At 37.2% G+C, this 20,563-nt stretch overlaps 4 protein-coding genes across 7 annotated transcripts; 1 reads left to right on the top strand and 3 right to left on the bottom strand.

Moving 5' to 3' along the window:
- Nucleotides 1–4,182: 4,182 nt before the first annotated feature.
- On the bottom strand, nt 4,183–7,672 carry LOC107223466 (neural Wiskott-Aldrich syndrome protein). Its single transcript, XM_015663146.2, has 6 exons — nt 7,431–7,672; nt 6,213–6,493; nt 5,761–6,057; nt 5,331–5,643; nt 4,923–5,237; nt 4,183–4,663 (listed from the first exon to the last, which is right to left on the bottom strand). The coding sequence occupies exons 1-6, from the start codon at nt 7,524–7,526 to the stop codon at nt 4,412–4,414; spliced, it is 1,554 nt and encodes a 517-aa protein (XP_015518632.1). The 5' UTR covers nt 7,527–7,672; the 3' UTR covers nt 4,183–4,411.
- Nucleotides 7,673–8,793: 1,121 nt separating this feature from the next.
- On the top strand, nt 8,794–13,793 carry LOC107223463 (ralBP1-associated Eps domain-containing protein 2). 4 transcript variants are annotated; one of them, XM_046729871.1, is made up of 6 exons: nt 8,796–9,159; nt 9,779–10,743; nt 10,849–11,063; nt 11,689–11,753; nt 11,838–12,033; nt 12,310–13,793. In XM_046729871.1, exons 1-6 carry the CDS (start codon nt 9,007–9,009, stop codon nt 12,489–12,491), a joined length of 1,776 nt encoding a protein of 591 aa, XP_046585827.1. In that variant the 5' UTR covers nt 8,796–9,006; the 3' UTR covers nt 12,492–13,793. The 4 variants fall into 4 exon arrangements, with proteins under 4 accessions (XP_046585828.1, XP_046585830.1, XP_046585827.1 ...); XM_046729872.1 differs by having other exon boundaries at nt 8,794–9,159; nt 9,779–11,063; nt 12,290–12,444; XM_046729874.1 differs by having other exon boundaries at nt 8,795–9,159; nt 9,779–11,063; nt 12,282–12,444.
- A 107-nt stretch (nt 13,794–13,900) lies between these two features.
- Nucleotides 13,901–17,318, bottom strand: LOC107223461 (glyceraldehyde-3-phosphate dehydrogenase 2). Its single transcript, XM_015663140.2, has 5 exons — nt 17,194–17,318; nt 15,733–15,832; nt 15,408–15,647; nt 15,045–15,299; nt 13,901–14,855 (listed from the first exon to the last, which is right to left on the bottom strand). The coding sequence occupies exons 2-5, from the start codon at nt 15,808–15,810 to the stop codon at nt 14,424–14,426; spliced, it is 1,005 nt and encodes a 334-aa protein (XP_015518626.1). The 5' UTR covers nt 15,811–15,832; nt 17,194–17,318; the 3' UTR covers nt 13,901–14,423.
- Nucleotides 17,319–17,907: 589 nt separating this feature from the next.
- On the bottom strand, nt 17,908–20,533 carry LOC107223442 (glyceraldehyde-3-phosphate dehydrogenase). The gene is made up of 7 exons (XM_046730822.1): nt 20,183–20,533; nt 19,984–20,111; nt 19,789–19,900; nt 19,455–19,712; nt 18,651–18,811; nt 18,239–18,433; nt 17,908–18,152 (listed from the first exon to the last, which is right to left on the bottom strand). Exons 1-7 carry the CDS (start codon nt 20,258–20,260, stop codon nt 18,077–18,079), a joined length of 1,008 nt encoding a protein of 335 aa, XP_046586778.1. The 5' UTR covers nt 20,261–20,533; the 3' UTR covers nt 17,908–18,076.
- Nucleotides 20,534–20,563: the final 30 nt, after the last annotated feature.

Genomic DNA, 20,563 nt, shown 5'->3' with positions numbered 1-20,563 from the left:
TTTCTGCCATGAAAATGGATTTCCTTAATTGATATACCAAAATATGCTTATAGGCGTAGTTTTCTCGCAAATGAATTATTCCTCCAATTTTCACAATTTTTTTCAATCAATTTGCTTAAAACAAAAATCATATACAATATTTGGCAATAATTGCCTTTGGATTTAAGAGACATATTAGCATACTGTCAGAAACAGCAAAAAGACGCACTGAAGTACGTTGAAACGTTCAGTAAATATATTTGTTTTTTAAACTTAATATAACATCGGCCGTCAGAATACTTACCACTATAACTCAAACGGTTAAATTGTTCAATTGCATAGCAGAGCGTTGAGGGAAGAAATCACACATGGAGCTCACCTTACATCGCTAGCTGATACTCAACAAGTCCGTTTGGCTCCGCTACATACGAGTATGAAGGATTCCATTCGATTCTCTTAAAACTCTCATTTACCACGTATCATATATCATTGTCCCGAGTAAATTAGGAGGAACTTTATCCCGCGTGCTGACGAAGCTTCGATTGACGCTCGTAAAATTTACGTTTTCCATGCAATTAACAATATAAAAATGGGAATATTATGAAGCGGGTTTCTTATCGTATACGCAAAATAGCTGACAATTAATGTTCTCATTCGGTTAATCGTAGTATTTTTCATAGTCAAAAGATTCGGGGACCCGCACTGACTGCAACGTCAACTTTTCGACCACTAACAAAACAAATGCGCAATGAAGACGACGGGATCGCAAGTCATTTGTTGAATTCCGAACTGATTAATGCGTACGAAATGAGCCTACATGAGGCGGGATAACGCAATAATCATGAATTTAAATATACCTTTATACAAAGTAAACCAAAACTCGGAACATCGAGTAGTCCTCATCGGCCGACGATACGAGCACTTCTGTTCTCTATTTTCCCTCGCTACTAATTGTAAACGCTACAGCTGCTGCCTCGGCGGCACTTAGAAGTACTTGTTTGGAAAATCTCCCATGCCGGTCTTCAGTCGCGAAGGATATTAATATAATTGACTGCTTGGTTTATAATTAATAAAATAGTACATTTGAATCCCTGATACCATAATGAAAGAAATTATGTTCACCTTTACTATGGAGAATGTGCCGCAAAAATGCAACTTGCAGGTTGAACGAAATTCAAATAACAGCCCTCCATTCTTGACTAGTTACTGTAATTCACCGGAACGAGACGGTTCCTTTAATCTTTCCCGTAATAATGCACTGTCAACAAATGCGACATCCGAAAATACAGTTTCCAATAAGGCTTGTTTCGAAGGTGTACATGTACGTACATACGAATGTGCGCATACAACAATATGACTAATTTATGTTTTTAATAACCGTTAAGATTTTTTATTATGCTATAGTATAACAAATAACAATATTAATTACATACTTCATACTATATGTATACTTTCGTTTATATACTGCCGATTACAATACTTCATAGACATTGTTTAATTATTGCTGCTTGGAGTGCGTGTTAAAATCTGGAACTCGCAATCAGTGGCAACTTTATCACTCATGCCTGTACACATTGGAAGAAAATTTCCAAATGCATTTAATATACTTCTCATGGAGAAAGACTAACCGTTTTAGCACGTCAAAGCGGCAGTAAACGAATATGACAATGTATATCAACAATTGTCCACGGCTGTATAATCCATTTTCAATGAAAATATTAAACTGAAAATGGATAACATGCAATAATTACTAATATTAATAATGTTGGGTGTAATAGAAGCCGTATTATCACCAGAATATGCATCAGTTTTTTTCAATATAGAAACGAAACAAATTATTGGATCATTTTACATTTCCATTTTCATATTACTATTATTATTATTGTTATTGTTATTATTATTTTTTTATCGTCAATTTTTTTTAAATTATATACATTTACTCTTCTTTCCTCGATATCAATAATAGTTTGACAACAAAAATACAATAATCAATAAACGTAAACATCGTATTCGAAAAAATGTGCGATCTCTGTCTTGTGACTTGAATTCTTCCACATTTGTAGCAAAAATATTTCCAATCCGATCTGCACATCCTTTGTACACAGTCACCGTCATTGCCCTAACATACAAATTTTATTTTCAAATTCAGTGCTAAATAAATTATGTGAATTTCACACTAGACTTCCTAACGCTGTTAATACTTCTACGATATTATGCAACAATGTCAGTTTGTTATTTCTTTGTATATTTATATAGGTCCGAAGTATTTTAAATGTTTCACTAGTGCAAGAGTTCCAATATAGATTACGAATCGTAAAACTATTTGATGGAATGAGTTTTCATTTTCATTGCCTTTAACTATATAATTTAATAACTACGTTTCATTAATGTTAACAAGTATATTACAATACAAGTATTGTATTCTATGTTAAAGATAGTTGTCAGAACCATAATCGAGCTCGAAAATTTCTTATTTTTAGTAAGTGTATCATACATTATGTCTAATTCATTTTTGATCTTTCAGATATTACTTTGATTTGCTATCGTGCAACATCAGATACAATACATCAATGACTCTTTCCCTTCTCTGACGCTGATGTAATATATTTGGCTAAATGATTTTTATCAAAAGATCTACGATTGACAGTATTTCCAAGATTATGAATCGACAATAAAACTTCTCTGGCACAGGGTGTAGGCAGTAACGCTTGGGTAGAGGGAATCAGGCGAGACGTGGAGACTTCACTTCTTAGAAAAGCATTTTGTCAGTAATCTACTGATATTTTTTCAACGCTAGACGTAAATAATAGCTCATTATTGTAAAATTATAACGAAAATTTTTGTAAGCAATCGTCGTTTAGTAAAGAAAATAACATAATTGTTATTAAAATATCTTATCTTGTGTGTAACCAGGATCTTCGCAAAAAAATTATGACTCGTGCCTATGACTTATAGCCGTAATACAAATGTGTACAGTTATATACTGTTGGAACTCTTAAGGGAATTGAATCGTACCCAATATCCAAGGAACCGTAAAGGGGATTCAGATTGACCCAATTTCACATCCTTTGCATTCTTCATTGGTCTAATTTACATTTCACCCATTTTTCCTTGGTGCTCCATTTCTTGGACACTCTTTTTTCACTAGAAACGAATCACAGCAAATTTGGGATAAGAACGCATTTGGATGCTTGAGAATTTCAGTACATATTCATGCACGGTTTTATACGGCTTAAATCATTAGATTTATGAGTGGTTAGCAGAAACTAAATACCTCGTGGGACCTTTAAACTGCTATCTGAATTTGAAACAGAACGTATCAAAAATTATGACTCAACGTACTACCTGAAACCGTATTGAAGCACGTAAGTATTGAAATTTGTAAACAACAAAATCCACTCGTATTCCATACAGTCCTGATTCCGTATATAGGTATACCACAATTGATACATTTACAGTACGTCAAACCGTACTCATTTTCAAGAGGGTTACCTATACGGTATTATAAGCACATGTATCTATCTAGCAAGAAATTCTCAAGAGAAACAATACTATAAAGAAAATTTATTTGAAATTGATATTTCTGCTGTCCACTTATTATTTGTTCAAAACTGTTATCTGATCATTTCAAACATTGAAAGCAAATATTGATAAATGTCTAGTTATTGGACTCTGTAAATATCCAAAACAGAAGAAACTGTTCGATTAATGCGTAACAGAAATATTTTTTTATATATCGTGTGTTGAAAGAAGGTACAAGGAAGGAAGTGTTTTTATCACCACGCCATGTTGAACATCTTATCACTATAGTCAGACTTTAGAAAATATTCAAAATGTATTTAAGCATGCACAACGTTTCATATTTCAATTCAAATAGTTAACTTTAAATATAACGAACCTGTCATATTATAGCTTAAAAATACAATAAATTAATTTCTATGCATGAGACTGCAAACCATTAGTGCGCAGTAGTTTCACTTTATTCCATTTCTGAACCATACTCCAGCTGAAAAAGGGTGCTGCATGCCAGATTAAAGTATATAAATAAAATAATTGACCATTAACACTCGCATCTCGTTTTCAGTATCTCTGAAACTTAGGGACTCACTTACATGTTTACTTTATGAAACACAATAATAAATTCATTTTTATACTAAAAATACCGTAATCAATACGAAAAATATCAGTATCAAAAGGAAGCACCTCTCTAACATACTTAAATTTTTAAGCACTCAGCACCCTTTCAGAAAAAAATAGTTCTTACATTGCTCTCAATTACCTAGTATAATTGCTTGGGGAAAAAAAAAAGAAAAACTTTTGTTTTCAACTTATTTTCATCTAGTAAATAATAAGCCAGGTACTCGTAGGACCTGCACATTAAATCATCGATCTTTACAAATACCTTTTTAGTGTTACAGACAAAAGTAACTATTCAATCGTCCCAGTCATCACCACTGGTCTCACTCGTTGAATCGTCACTGTCGCTATCACTGTGTATTACACGCGATCTTTCTGCTAGGGCCCTAGTTAAAGCTCCAGCTAAACTATTCTGTATGATTGGAGACGGGGCAGATTTTGGTTGATTTGCAACCGACTTCAACTCGACTCCCTGGCGTATCTGACTCAACAGATTACCTCTAGTATCGTCAGCCAAATTTGGCTTGGGCTCGACTTTGTCCACCTTCTGCAATATAAAAGTAAATCGAGTCACGAAAGTATATGGATATGAAAACATTTTAAATGAAATTTCGAAATTGAATTCATTTAAACACGGATTATCCCAATTGCAGCTATGCTGAAAATTAATGAAAATTATAAATAAATCAAAAGTTTGCTCAGATACATCTTATGTGCATTAAATATTTTCGGATTTACGAAATAAAAATTGATCACATAACGTATATCATCAGATTTAAAAAACAAATTTGAAACGGTCATCGTACCTTGAGCGTTGTACCACTTCTGATTGCATCGAGCAAAGCATTTCTGGTATCAGGTAATCCACCATTGTTATTAGTGGCATTACTGTTTATTGTCTCATTATCCATCTCTGTTAATTGTGGTATCGGAGGTGCAGGAGGAGGAGGTATGTTTGTGGACATTGGAGGTGGAGGTGGTGGTGGAGGACATGGTGGTGATGTCACAGAAGATGCAACAGGGCGAGCCGGCAAAGGCCGATGAGCAGGAGGGGCATTAGGTGGTGGAGGTGGTGCAGCAGTTCTTGAAGGTGGCAAAGGCGGAGCACTACGTGGCTGATTCTGAAATGATCATAATAAATTAAAGCATGACTGATGTACTTAAAAGATAACTCGGATATTAGTATAGTTTTTCCTAACATTATGGCAACGCACACTACTTATTGGAGGTCCGGGACTAACTGGAACAGTTCGAGCGGGAACAGGAGGTGGAGGTCCTAATCCTGTCGGTGCTGGCGGCGGTGGTGGTTGATTGCCTTGTATACTCGAAGGTGGTATTATAGCTGCTTTAACAGCATTTATGCCCCCATGGCATTCGATGAAGTCATAGATGAACTCTCGCGTCTTTCGATCTCTCAGCTGATCATCCGAAACACCTGCTGTGTCGAAAAACTGCTTTAATTGCGGATCTACGGATTCCAATTCTAAACCTTTACTGTTCACATTCCAACCCATGTGTGCCACATGTCTGTAACAGGTAATATTACACAATTAATATATTTCTCGAGAGAAAATTTGTATTACGCAAATTTCTTTATAGTGTCAAGGTTGAGAGCGCAATACTCTCAATAAATTAAAATCATACCGAAAGTTTGAGGGGGAACCTATGTCCGCCTTTGTCAATCTTCTCTTTGGATCCTTGTCCTGTTTATGGTTCTTAGCTTTGTACATCGAACTACTGGACACGCTTCTATTGACAGTAGCGGATGATGAAGAGCCATTTGATATGTCTGTTGAACTTCCAGTGCTGAAACCTACAGCTGAGGTATTGCTGTGGCTCTTTTTTGGCAACGTCAGCGAATGATGAGAATCGGCATTAATTCGTGACTTTCTTTCTTGTCTTCTTTGCCTCTTAGCATTAAGCTTTTCAAGAATTATCGACCTTTGATGTGAGGAAAGGAAATTATTATCAAACCATCGACAATAATGAACGATTGTAACATATATAAAATTAGACTGTATGTTACTTCATAGCAAAACATGTTGTGCCATAATCTTGACTTCTTATTGCGGTTTTAGAGAAAAAGCGATTAATACCTCAATATGATTGCATCTGTTTCGCTGGCAAAATTAAAAGCAGTCATAGAATCTTCACCCTCGAATGTGTGAAAATGGGACATGGGAGCTTTGTAATCCATTGAATTATAGACTTCATGTTCCCACAGCATTGCGTTTCTTCGCAGACAATACAGCCTAAAAAAGTAACTGCGTCTTGGATTATCTTTAATGAGTGTTATTACACCAGTATCTCTTTTTATCCAATCCCTATGTGATGGAGACTCAGTTACGTATAGTTGTATCACACCAGCTGCAAGGCACTGAAATAGCAAAACATACTGTTAGCTACACAATTGTCTCACATGTTGTGACAAAAATACAACAAATGAGTCATAAGCAAAACAACATGACCAAATATTAGTTTGAATAAAAATATTAACCATTTGTTTCGAACAATTAAAAGCGTGCTTGCCTCGTCTCAACTAAAATTAGATGCAATTACTGACCGCTGATGTGAAATGTGAAGATATGGAATTTACAATTATGTTATAATTATGATCTAATTGTATAGTATATCGCTTAAATATGAAAAAAAACTTATGAAGGTTCCCAATGGCCTATATGTTGAAATAAGTGTGTTATATGAAAAATGTTACAAAATACTCTGTTATCAAATGAAATATGATAATGCTTTATAATCTTAAGCCAGAAATTGATAACATTCCTGTCATAGCAGTATATGTTTGAAATATTGTGATAAGCAGACAGAACTTCTTGCAAAATCACAGATTATGTGTAACATAATGATCAGCCATTGATCATATGACTTCAAGCATTTTAAATATACCCAACATATGCGGTAATTATAATGACAATCCAATAAATGGCAACTAAAATTTAGAATAACTAAAACATAAAATCGAAAGTCTAACTAACAGATGTTAGTTTACATCTAAATTCTATATGCACCATTTACTGCTTCAAAAATAATAAATTTGTAATGTCAACAAGGTGGAGTCTGCGAATAATCATACAACATAGAATGTTGTCATAGATCAGAGAATACAGTATATTCAATAAGTAATAGTGTTTTGAAAAATTTTCACGTATTCGACAGGAACTTCTAAATTAGGCAATCTTTGGTTCTAAACACGTAGGTAGACAACGATTGCCTGTAGCTTTAAATATAGGTCAGTATCAGTTAGCAATGAAAGGATATTGACAAAGGTAGTGATGACAAATTTGACAAGTTCACACCTGACATCGGTTCCCAATAAGCTTGAAGACTTCCTGGTTTTCTTCCTTCGAGAGAAGGATGGATCCTCTGTGCTCGTTCAAGCGTCCAGATTTCATTTTCGACAAAAAATATTATACACGTTTAGGTTATGGACGTAGCGATATCCACGGCTCCAGAAGTTCCATTCGATTCCCAGACGGCCCAGGGCACTGGCACGTAAATCACCGTAGAATTGATTGCGGATTTTGCATTTTTGCCCGCTTACAACCGCCTATCCGTGAGTAAGCCTTCACCGTATACCGAAAGCAACACCACCCACGAAGGTATCTCAACAGGAAGCGAGAGTGACGCTTGATGACATTTTCTTGCATCCGGTTCGATGAGCATTGTCTTTTTTTCCTTTCGTAGATACATAACCTATTTTTAATACACAAGATTTAAGTACACACGAACGAACGGGTGGATAAAGAGTAGTCATCCACTTATACGCGACTCTAGTGAGTCATTAACCACGATCACAGCTAATTCGCAATGAATTCTAACAGGGGTCAAAATCATGCCTGTCAGTTGAACGTATGTACAAAGTGAGACTGCACTGCCCGTCACTGTCTACGTATAACCACATCAACACTTTGATATTACATTGTTGACACTTATCCGCAATCAGAAAGTATTCAAGACATTTCTAGCAAGTGTGCAGAAATTTATTATTGAATAACTGTTGCGCAAACCACGTAATTCGCTGAAGTATACGCAGAGGATTCTGCTAGCAAATGTCAATTTCGCGGATCATTACTGCCGTAGTAGACCTGTAAAACTCCCATCCTTCCGAGGCGTGTCTCTAACTGATAGGCAGCAGGTAAACAATTTTAGCCCAACTGGGTCATCCTTACAAGCTACGTTTTCTTCCTATGAATCGGTTTTATCTCCTCGTTTGACACGCGCGCTAAATCAACCCATGAATTCGATATTCGACGTTATTCGATGGTGCAGTTTGCATGATCTGTGATCGTAGAAGATCAACTGCTTATTGTATTTCGATGAAGAGAAATGAAAAAGACAACTTCGTACGCACAGGCGCTACCATCGCAGTAGTTACGTATAATTGCAAATGAGACAGTAGCGTATTCATAGGACAAGATAATAATAGGAATAGGAATCGAGATGATTCCTTTGTTTATCTAACGGTCGATAACTATGCTCTTCAATCTTCAATGAAAGGTACTACACGTCAAACATTCATTGAAGAACAGCACTATCGTTCAGCTTCAGTAAAAAATTGAGATGACGTCATTATTGGTATTGTAGTGCCGGTAAAGAAGGAACTCAGGAAAAATTTACGCGTGCGCGAATTCAACAAAGACGGACAATCCTTGATCAAGTTAGTCAATGTTTGAGCGTACGTCAAACGGACGAATATGGCGAATGTGCCTGTATGCCCGTTTACGTGGGGTGTAGCTAGTAAATCGTAAAATGAATGACCAGTGTCATTTATCTTGCTTGGATATACCGTATTAGAATAATGTCACCTTAACCGTATCATGTTTAGGTGGTACAATATTCCGCGAATAACTAAACTAACGTTAATTTGACAAGATGGAGGATCCACAGCTGACCGAAGAGGAACACGATCTTTACGGAGAGACTTTCAACTGTTTTCGCAAAGACCCTGACATTGATGAGGTCCCAATCGCCAAAGTCACTCAACTTGTACGCACCACTCACATACCGCGCCGAATTGCCAAAAAGGTATAAAATTTAGCATACCATTTAAACATCACGTTCCTAGTTCTAAACCATTACTGTGTACCACTATCAATTCTCAATAATTCGAACTAATGTTATTCCACTCAATGAATCGTGATTAGGATGTTTCTTTTTTAATTCTTTCCCAGCTCAATCGGAGCAAGTGTTTATATGCGATCACATATCATCCAAGGGGGCGTGTACCTTTCACTGCTGTTTAACATGTAATTCAACAAAACGGAGCACACAGTTGATCTCGCAATGTTTCTGATTAAACTTTATACTTCAATTCTGTGCTACTTTCGTAGGGGTAATCGCATTCGCTATAGTCTGAATTTATTTTAAGAACTGTTGCATATAAATTTATTTCTGTCACTCATCTGAAAAACTTTACTAGGAATTGTGACACTGTGCTAGAATGTTTGGAATTGCCAAATACTGTTCACATAATTGAGTTTTGAAATATCCGAAATATAATTTTCAAACACAAAGTTGTGTTAGAATTAGATTAGAAAATAAATATTTAGGAATGCTCTTCAGCATACATAAATCTAATGATTGACCGAAATATTGTACATGTACTGATGATTCTTATTTGTAAAATTAATTCCATTGATGATAGGTGATGGAAATATGTGGAACAACAAAAGGTAGCAGTCATGTAAATAGAAAGCAATTTTATTCGATTCTAAAATTGATAGCAGCCTATCAACATGGACTGGAAATCACACCTGACTTGCTATCAAGTTCTTTAAAATTAGACCTACCTTCATTCTACTGGCCCTACGGAGCTGTATTAGCTGCTGGAAAAAATGAAGATGTACTTTCTAGTACTAGTGAAAGTGAGAGCGAGGTTGAGTCTCCGAGGGAACAAGGGTGCAGTACGGATTCACCCACCCCAACGAATAGCGTAATCCAAGAGCGTGGTGAATTAGCTATGGGAGGTGAAACTATACTCGATTCCAATGGAAGCGGATGGCAAGGCCTCCTTGTTTCAGAAGAACAAAGACAGCTCCTCGGGACTGAAGAAGAAAGTTCTGAACGACACAGTAGTGACGATGGAGATGGCGATGGCGAAGGATCGAGTTTTCCCCCTAAAAGAGTTTGGGTCATTAATAAAGAGCAGCGAGAATACTACAGTGCACAATTTGCCCAACTGCAGCCAGACCCTGAGGGTTTAGTAGCCGGATCTGTAGCTCGTACTTTTTTTGAGAAATCAAAATTGCCAGTAGCCGAGTTGAGACGCATTTGGCAACTAGCTGACGTCACTAGAGATGGAGCTTTGAGTCTCCAAGAATTTTATGCGGCTATGCATCTGGTCGTTTTACGAAGACATCATGTTCCTTTACCAGACGTGTTACCTCCTACACTTGCACCTCCCATGCCAGCTTCAGCTCCAGATCCAGCCCCAGTTCCTGCTCCACTTCCACTTCCAGTTCAAGTTACAGCTCCGGTTCCAGTATCAGCTGTTTCAAAACCACCTCATCCCAGTCCACCAAATAATACAAAAGAAAAAAGCAAAGCGTGGACAAAATTTGTCGACTCTCCCACTGGGACCAGTGGGTCCCTTGCTAGTCCAGGCCCAAAGTTAGTTAATTTTGATTTTCAAAAGGCCGCAGTCGAAAGAGATCCTAAAATTTTACACCCTGTTCCTTTACGACTTACACCCGAAGCTTCTATTCTCGCATCTAGCGGAGGGAGCAATAATAGCAATGGAAGCACGCTAGGTGATGACGAAAACCAAGCCTCATCCATTACGCTTGTGCAAAGGCCTCAAGCTAAGAAACCTATTTCAGCTCCTGAAGAAACCATTATAAGCACTCCTAAAAAAGAACCACCTCCTCCACCTCCGCCCAGACCATATAGAACACACGCTAGAAGTTCTAGCCTTGATCTCAACAAATTAGGTATGTAAATTATTTTGACTCTGATCCAGAGTTTTATAACTATTTTTCCCTAAGGTTTACGTTTAAAATAAGTACAGCTAGTTCAAACCAAGATAAGTAGGGGGCATTGTTACACAAGTTGAGTGAAATATTGTTTGTCGTGACTCATTTTTTCTGTACTAGAGAGCATTTACCTATGTAACCTTGCTATTTGTGGTATATGCATTTACAGTTCAAGAATATCAGAATTCCTGCATAAATTCATTAAAGAATGTTTTCTGAGAAATTTTTCGAGACCAAGTGGATACACAAGTACGTACGAACAGAAATAGTCGTTGTAAAATGAGCTAATTGTGATTATCACCTCGTTCATGTGACGTAATAAGGCCACGGCGTATTGTTTGACAGGGCATATTGTTTACTGATATCTGTACACATAAAAGTGATATTGAATACATAAAATCTGTGGCAGTCTAGTAATAACATGCATACATTATTTCAGTACGTGTCACAGTCTTGGGAGTATTTTTATTTTATTTACATATTCGTTTATCACTCGAAAATACTGCATTGCTGTATATAAATAATAGTACTTGATGAATCCATCCTTCCAACTGACTCACCTTGTGGTTTGGAATTGTTTTAGGAAAAAACGGACAGAATTTTTTGGGAGCACCACCACTTGTACCGCCGAGAGTATCACCTGGAATTGTAAGACTTCAGACTAAATATTTTATTCATATCTACTTGAATTTGACAACGTTATTGAATTCTAATCCAAATTATTATAAATAGACTTCACCAAAAAAACTTGTGGGGCAAAAAAGTGAAGTTGAGAACCAGAAAACTGACAGTCAAAAGAAAGGCTTTGTTGCTGACTTCTCCCATTTTTCATCAAGGAGTGAAAGTAGTCACAACAAGGACAATTCTCAGACACAACAATTTGCTGGAATATGTGGAGCGTTTCAAATATATCGAAAGCCAAGTCCAAGTAAGAACATTTAATTCAATTTTTCAACTGTATTATGCCATATTTGTAGAAACATTTATTGAGAACAAATATATAAATGGAGTCAATGCACAAATCTAAGTTGACTTAGTGATGTAAGCATCATATAATTTTGAATAGATCGAATAATTTTCAGTATCGATTCTCACTGGTTGGTTGAGTCTCCAGTGATAAAACGATTACTTGTGGCATGATTTATTCTATTTTTGAGATCTTTACATAATATATAGTCCGTTAGCAATGCGTCGATTGTCGTAGAGCGAGAAGGTGTTGAAGATGATGGAACAAGGGAAGAAGGGAGCGAAGAAACAAGGTTAACGCTTCAAGAGTTACGGGAAAAGAATGCAGAATTGAAACTTGTTTGCGAAGAGTTGACAGTTGAATTAGCTGCTGTTCTTCAAGAAAAAATTAATTTACGTGCAAAGCTGTTACAGACCTGATCTTTTCATCGTTCTGTCCTTAGGTGTTCTTATTCATTGATTATTCTAGCCAATCATCATTATCTCCTACTGTTGCGATTTATTTTTATTTCTATCCTGCCTGTATTTAGTGTATCACGCCACACAGTTCATCATCATTTCTATTTTGTTACTTTATTTATGAAGAAATAATTGTATTTCACCAAATATTGAAGGGATTATTGTTTAGTCATCTCGAACATCAGTCACCCAGTGAAACGATTATTGTTGTTTATTGGAAAAGATGTGAATATAGCCATGATATTACTGTATTTATGCTGAATTTATTATCTGGTATGTCAAGTCATGATAAAACTATGTGTGATTTATTATGAAAGAAAACTGTTATTATTTAATCATGTATCAAAGTCGTGAACAAAAATCTGAAATTTATTTGTAATAATTAATTTAGGTTGCAAAATACTGACGATGACGCTTTATTCGTGCATCATAATGATCGACTGTGTAAAATTATGGAACTCTAATATTTAAAGAAAGGGTGTCTAAAAATCAAACCAAACGACATATGTAGTCTAGTATGCTCTATTCTATTTTTTATTGCTGTATTATGTTAATAATATCCTGCTAGTTTAAAGTTATGCTTGAGAGTCATACCACATAAGATCAATCTTATTTTATCAAATTGTACATATTGATATACTTCGTGTTTTATGTATAGTTTCGAGGAAGAAATTAGGCTCGTTTAATTGCAGCCACATCTTCAATATTTCACAGCTAAAACAGTCATTCAAGATCACATTTTTGACCAGCATATTTAAATTTCGAGTTCGACTTCGTGAAATCATAGTTTATAGCGCCTAACAGTAATTGACAATGGTACCTGAAGTTTCAAAATTAGAGTTGTAACCAAGAAAACCGGAGAGACTAAATTGTGTTTCATTAGGTTTTTATATGCAACGATATAAAAGGAGCATCTGATTTACAAGTGTCAGTAAGTTCACTTGTTCCATTATGTATCATAAAATTCTTCAACAACGGCATCAAAGAATTATCATTATTGAATAAGAGTGAATAAGAGTTCGTGCCATAGAGTGATCTTTTATTGACATTGTTTTAATTGGCGGCTAAATTACTGGTTCCTTATCTTGTTACAGATACGAAAGCAATGGTCTCGTGTAAATTAGAAAAAAAAAGTTCAATAGCATATGACGTATATCAAGAAACAGTAACCGATATATTTGTCGATACTAGCCATGAAAATGCATTTTTGTAATTGTATAAATTAAACACAGTGTGTAAAGAATATAAAAACTATTCCCAGAATGTCACGACTCTACTCTGTGACCAATATCATTTCCTATTCCTGTAAACTTGAAATTTTGTTTCAGATATGATATTAAGGTATCAATATAGAAAAAAAAAACATTAGGTTTCTAGTTTCATATTTTTATTCATTTTTGTTTTTTAAATGAAAAATAACATAAGGCTATCAATTATAATTATAAGAGTGATACTTAGATCGTAATCAAATTTTGTCAAATTATTCACTACTGCAGTACTTTGAATCGAATACTTTACATTTTTTTGATACTGTAACAACATTGAGTGTAATATCGATTTTATTACAACTATTTTTAATGATTACTAGATCTAAAATGAAAAGCATGGAAATTGATCGTTACTGAACTCGTTGACATGCCCACGTAAAACCAGTAAGATGTACACCATGTACGACTGCAGTTGTAACAGTAGGATATCATCGTTTACATCAAAATCAGATACCATATAAGACTTGTTACGACGAAATGCTTTTCCACTATCATCATTTGACAGTGTTACAAATTCACTAACTGTAATGGTGTTTCTGATTATAAATATAAATTATACGACGAACTGCGGAGTACATTGAGAAGACAAAAGTTACTGGTTAAAAGGAATTAAATATTAAGATTTTTAATCTTTGGACTGCATGAACTTGATGAGGTCAATGACACGGCTTGAATATCCATACTCGTTGTCATACCAGGAAATGAGTTTAACGAACTGATCGTTCAAGGGAATTCCAGCCTTAGCATCAAAGATGCTTGAACGGTTGTCGCCGATGAAGTCAGATGATACAACATCGTCTTCGGTGTAACCAAGGATTCCGTACAGAGGTCCACCCTCTGCAGCAGCCTCCTTGACCTTAGCCTTGATAGCGTCATAGGGAGCAGGCTTGGCAAGACGTACAGTCAAGTCTACAACGGATACGTTGGCAACAGGTACACGGAACGCCATACCAGTGAGTTTGCCGTTCAATGCAGGAATGACTTTGCCGACAGCTTTAGCGGCACCAGTGGAAGCAGGGATGATGTTTTGTGCAGCACCACGTCCATCACGCCACAGCTATCAAAGAATAGCAGTTAATGGAGTCCCGATAGAAATTTTGCCAGCAAATATATTGCTATCAGATACAAGGAAAATATGTAGAACATGAAAACACCAAGGTTTTATAGAATAGGTAATCCTGAAAAAGTGAAACCAGCATTTAGATGATAAATTATTAATTTATAACTGAATGTCAAGTAAACGAACCTTGCCAGAGGGTCCGTCAACAGTCTTCTGAGTGGCAGTGGTTGCGTGAACGGTAGTCATCAAACCTTCAACGATTTCGAAATTGTCATGAACAACCTTGGCCAAAGGAGCCAGACAGTTTGTAGTGCATGAAGCGTTTGATACAATTTTGAAGCTTGGGTCATAAGCATCCAAATTGACACCAACGACGAACATGGGTGCATCGGCAGATGGGGCAGAGATAATGACCTTCTTGGCCCCTCCTTCCAAGTGAGCCTAAACACACAAGTACATAAGCGTATCTTCGATGATGTTAAAATCGGTAAAAATTACTATTCCTGGGAAATAATTTGATTGCTACATTGAGTTAGCCATTTTACTCACGGAAGCTTTCTCAATGGTGGTAAAGACACCAGTCGACTCAACAACATACTCTGCGCCAGCCTTACCCCATGGGATGGCTTTGGGGTCGCGCTCGCTGAAGACTGCGATTTTCTTTCCGTTTACAACAAGGAAACCATCTTCAGCCTTGACTTCTCCTTTGAATTTACCGTGAGTAGAATCATACTTGAACATGTAGACCATGTAATCTAGTCCAATGAAGGGGTCATTGACAGCAACAACCTGAGGAAGAAATCGATGATCGGAGAAATTCTCAAACAGTCACAAATAGAGCATATTGAGTTCTTAAATGATGCAGTGTACTGACCTGAGCTCCGTTCTCAAGGGATGCCCTCAGGACCAGACGGCCAATACGGCCAAATCCGTTAATTCCAATTTTGCTCATGTTTATGCTTTTGTGTTATTAGCTGTAAATTAATGAATAATTATTAGAGATGTGAACCAATATCATGATAACAGATTTTGAAAAAATTTAATCCTGTCAAAGTATGATGTAATAGTATATATTATAATAATAGTTGATAGGAATAATATTTCTACTCTTCATCACCCAGGGTTCCCAAAAACTTAAAATATTAAAATTTCAACTATGCCTAGCTCCATTGGTATAAGGTGCACTACCCATGCGTTGGGTAAATTACTTGGATTCTGCTTTAATAAATCCTGATTTCAATAAATTTGTGTACAATTGATAAAAGACATGAACTGTTCAGGAAAAGGTTTAATTGAGGTAAATATTTTGTCAGATTAGTTAAATAAATATTCTTGTTCTTGTATCAATCGTTGCATCCAAAGATTGTAATAAAACTCCTCAATATTGACTGCTGGCATAAGATGATAGGATTGTTCCTGGTTTTTCAAAGTTGTATGAATTCACATTCCAATGAATAATTTTTTTTACATTGATTATATCTTTGTGATTGAGTGTTAGATTATTTTCAAAAATGAAAAAAATTCGCTAGTTTTCCAGGTGAAGCTGACAGATACTCAATAACCGTTCAGCAAATATCAGATAGCCTTCATTATAGGTCCATCAGTTAGAGGTCACGTCAAGGGCAAATCTGATTTCCGGCACAAATTATCAGTAGGTCGGCGTGTTTGTAGTGACATTGACGTTTAGCAAAGTTTACAGCTTCGTTTTCACGAGCTTATGTTGCATCGTATTTACGAAACAAGTTAGAAATAACATATTTTCATTCAACCGGCTCGAGTCGTTACACCAAGACGTTAGCTGAGACCCTCAGATCGCCAGTCATACGAATACATTGGAACGGACGACTTACTGGACCAACACGACCAAATACATACATTGCATTGGTGTACCTACCTTACCGAAGATCTAATTGAGTTGTCCGTACACACGAACGTAAGAAATTCGAAATGTATATATATATATGTATATATTGTTCAAAATGGCGTTAACAAAGTAAATGCGGTTGCCTTACAAAAACGAATACAGTATATTGTTGGCAATTGAGATATGCATCACATGATGAAGTGTTCACGGAGCCCGATGTATTCGATTTGAATTGCCGTTAGAATATAGAGTAATTGAGTGGGAAAAGTCAGTAGGATGTAGAATGCAACGATTACGTGACCGGCGATTACAAAAATGTCTCCCGGCGACTACGTGGGTTACGGCGTCAACCGTTACCGACACAATATTCGCGCAGAATAGTCAAGATCTGGTATTCTGTAATAGAGGAAAATGACGGAAATAGGGCGGGATGCTATCCCTAACGTAACTCATCGTGTGTTCTCAACTTACGTAACAGACAGATCCACTCACAGCAGCTACCACAGGGCCAGTGTCGTTTGAAGGGCACCGATCGGGTATTATAAACGTCGTGGCATTCGTGGTAGCTGGGTGGGATTCTCTACGTGGTGGGAGATCTCGGGCGTGTCACGTGGTACCCGCGGTCTATCGACGTGTCCTGCGCGACTCGGAGCACGCGCACCCTGCTGAACGGCGAGTCGCGGAGCCTCCGGATTACACCGAATCTACACCGAATCTACGACCTTGGCGGTTACATTTCTTTTTTTATAGATTTCAAAAATACAAAAGCGTCCAACAACAGTTGGCAACAACCTCGATTGCATTATCTATTGTACCGTTGCATATCGTATCCATTCATAAAGAGTGGAAGAACAAAAATTGTGCGGCAACGAATCGCAACTCTGATGCGAATTGTGCAATCCATTATAGATACAGGTATAGGTATCCCGTGGTATTAGGGGTATATCAGCTGGCTCCAGTGGTGACTTAATCTGATTTCACGGAAGTTTAATGTGACTTCCAAGATTTCAAATTGTTACACCAGCCGGAACGACGATGATTTTTCCATTTCGCATTGGAGACGTAGAGTTTGTTCGAAATTTCAGCAGAACCATTGCGATGAGTCACGATCGAAGTGTATAAGGAACTCCAAATATGTATAGCATTTCTGAAAACTTTGTAACCGCAGGAATTACTTGGTCACGTGCTTTTTTCACGTATCGAGTTTATTATTTTTGCAATAATGAAAATACGAACGAAAATTTGATGAAAGAAACAATGATGTTACACAACTAATGTGGCATACATTGGATTGCATATTATGGGGTATAAATATTAAAAAATCGCACGTCTTCTCGACATCATTACAGCACCGTTATCCCTGGTCGGTATCCTGCATGAAAGCAATCATATCGACGACACGATGGGCATAACCGTATTCGTTGTCGTACCTTGAATTAGACAAATTAAAGATAAATAATTTGTTGACGTCCTGTGAAACGGAGCAGAGCTTCTGCTGTACGTAAGAATGAATTACCATGCGACCACCTTTATGAAGGTACTCGTTTGGGGGATACCCGCCTTGGCATCGAACGTACACGAGTACGTCGTATGATTGAAGTCTGAAGAGACGCAATCGTCCTCGGTGTACGCCATTATACCCTTGAATTCACCTTCAGACGCGTGCTTCATAGCTCTTTTGACCTCGTCGTAAGTCGTCGGTTTCGAAACTCTTGAAATTTGTGGAGAACAGAAAACTTGTGAGAATGGGCATAGATCGATGAAAGTGATTTTGACAAACGAAATATAATTATAAGTATATGTTCACAACGCAATGTAATTTTTATCCGAGCGTTAAAAGCCAGATTTTTTTTCATGCAATAAAAACTTGATATGATAAACTTCCAGTAGGAACAATTAAGAGGTTATTGAATCCGTGGAGTTCTTACCGAAAAGTGATGTCACATACGGAAACATTAGGCACAGGTACGCGGAAAGCGATTGCGGATATTTTGTCCTTAAGTTCCGGAATGACCTTGGCCAAGGACTTCGCAGCACCGGTAGATGTGGGGATGATGTTCTGACAACACCCCCGGCCGTCTCTCCAAAGCTTAACAAATTTTTATCAAGGCAATTAAAAATTCCACCATTTGAATTCCCATGCCCAAAACCGCGACTGACACGTCTAATTTATGTACCCACTAAAAGTTACACATCCGAGTAGTAATGATAGTTGTAATATAACATATCTCTTGCATAACATTGAGAAAACTAGGCAACACCTGAGATTATTCACCAGAAATGAATGATATGATCTAGCAATACTCCTGTCATTGATATATGAGACCAATATAGCGAATGAGAAATTCTTTGAGCACGTATCATATCAGGAAAAGAAAATCAGAGAAACTGGGGTTCTTCACGTGTTGAACAAGTATTTATCAGTCACCTAAGTAGCAAGGTAAATAGAAAATTAGTCGCCTCCATCTCGCTGGGTGACATGCCTAATTTACAGTACTCTTAATCCGAGCATTACTGTCATCTTATTACGCGATACTCAGGTGAAACACATTCCTAAAAAAACGTTAATTCATTCTATAACTGAGCAGACTGACAATGTATTTAGATGTAGAATACAACCGGAGACGGAAGGTGCATAATTATTTCTTAGTAAATCAACTGTTCGGGATAATGTTCTATCGAGATAAATGAAAAACAAAATTTTTATTAAATAATTACTGATTAAATTTCACCTTTCCAGTAGGACCATCTAAAGTTTTCTGGGAAGCCGTCACTGCGTGAATGCTCGTAATCATGGCTTCGATTATTTCAAAATTGTCATTCATAACTTTGACGATTGGCGCCACGCAGTTGGTAGTACAGGACGCTGTGGAAACGACATTTCCGACTGTGGGGTCGTAACAGCGGTGATTCACGCCATAGACGTGCATCGGAGCGTCGACAGATGGCGCGGTAATCACGACCCGTTTTGCACCCCCGTCCACGTGCCGCTGATTTCATTCGAAACCAATTGACGAATCCACGTTTTGATATTTACGTTGTTACTAATTGTCAAGTTCGACTCACGCTTGCTTTTTCGAGAGTGGTGAAGACGCCGGTAGCCTCTATCACGTATTTCACCCCCACTTCGTCCCAGCCAATTTTAGCGGGGTCCTTTTCTTGCGAGGTGGATATTTTCCTCTCTCGATTACGGTCAAGGTACGAGAATTAATCAGTGGTTGAATTTCACTTCTATACTTACAAGACAAGTGCACTTTTCACCTACCTCTTATCACCAGGGAGTTATCTTCGCAAAAAATTTTATCCGGCAGTGATCCGTGGGTAGAGTCGTACTTGAACAAATACACCATGTAATCTGCTGCAATGTAAGGATCGTTGATGTGGCTCACCTGAAGATGCATGAAACAAAAGATACTTTTTTTTTTCTATATTCACATCTTTTCGCGATCTACGATCTCACTTGTAAATTCTTTTCGAGACAGGCCCTCAAACACATACGTCCAATTCTTCCGAATCCATTGATTCCCACAGCAGTCATCTCTACCTTAATTAAATTCAACGCCGGGGTTACTATTTAACTTTTCATCGTGCGTGACTGATCCGACCTTTGAATAAATAACTTGAACCTGCTTACGACTAATGCGTAAAACCGGCAAAAACAAAGTAAATCTGTGCAATCGGAACCTCGATATTACAGAGATTCAGGCAATTACGTTCCCAATTCAAACAACATCGCCACCGTGATAATCGACTACCTTCGCGCCACTGGATCGGCCAATGAAGTGCGTGCATTCTCTCCTGACCGAACCACGCGGCCAATCGTCGCGATTTCTCTCCGTTC

This window comes from Neodiprion lecontei, chromosome 1, assembly GCF_021901455.1.
Source record: "Neodiprion lecontei isolate iyNeoLeco1 chromosome 1, iyNeoLeco1.1, whole genome shotgun sequence".
NCBI lineage: Eukaryota > Metazoa > Arthropoda > Insecta > Hymenoptera > Diprionidae > Neodiprion > Neodiprion lecontei.
The sequence above is the reverse complement of the archived record's forward strand: the minus strand, read 5'-3'. Positions and strand labels throughout refer to the sequence as shown.

Coding starts and splice junctions, on each gene's coding strand:
- LOC107223463 (XM_015663143.2), top strand. CDS start 9,007: ATGGAGGATCCACAGCTGACCGAAGAGGAACACGATCTTTACGGAGAG. Junction 11,064..11,688: donor CCTTGATCTCAACAAATTAG/GTATGTAAATTA, acceptor GAATTGTTTTAG/GAAAAAACGGACAGAATTTT. Junction 12,034..12,309: donor ATATCGAAAGCCAAGTCCAA/GTAAGAACATTT, acceptor CGATTGTCGTAG/AGCGAGAAGGTGTTGAAGAT.
- LOC107223461 (XM_015663140.2), bottom strand. CDS start 15,810: ATGAGCAAAATTGGAATTAACGGATTTGGCCGTATTGGCCGTCTGGTC. Junction 15,648..15,732: donor CCCTTGAGAACGGAGCTCAG/GTCAGTACACTG, acceptor TTTCTTCCTCAG/GTTGTTGCTGTCAATGACCC. Junction 15,300..15,407: donor CCACCATTGAGAAAGCTTCC/GTGAGTAAAATG, acceptor TTGTGTGTTTAG/GCTCACTTGGAAGGAGGGGC.
- LOC107223442 (XM_046730822.1), bottom strand. CDS start 20,260: ATGACTGCTGTGGGAATCAATGGATTCGGAAGAATTGGACGTATGTGT. Junction 19,901..19,983: donor TCCCTGGTGATAAGAGGTAG/GTGAAAAGTGCA, acceptor TAATCGAGAGAG/GAAAATATCCACCTCGCAAG. Junction 18,153..18,238: donor TTCATAAAGGTGGTCGCATG/GTAATTCATTCT, acceptor GTCTAATTCAAG/GTACGACAACGAATACGGTT.
- LOC107223466 (XM_015663146.2), bottom strand. CDS start 7,526: ATGAAATCTGGACGCTTGAACGAGCACAGAGGATCCATCCTTCTCTCG. Junction 6,494..7,430: donor TTATTGGGAACCGATGTCAG/GTGTGAACTTGT, acceptor TTGCTATTTCAG/TGCCTTGCAGCTGGTGTGAT. Junction 4,664..4,922: donor GAAGTGGTACAACGCTCAAG/GTACGATGACCG, acceptor TTTATATTGCAG/AAGGTGGACAAAGTCGAGCC.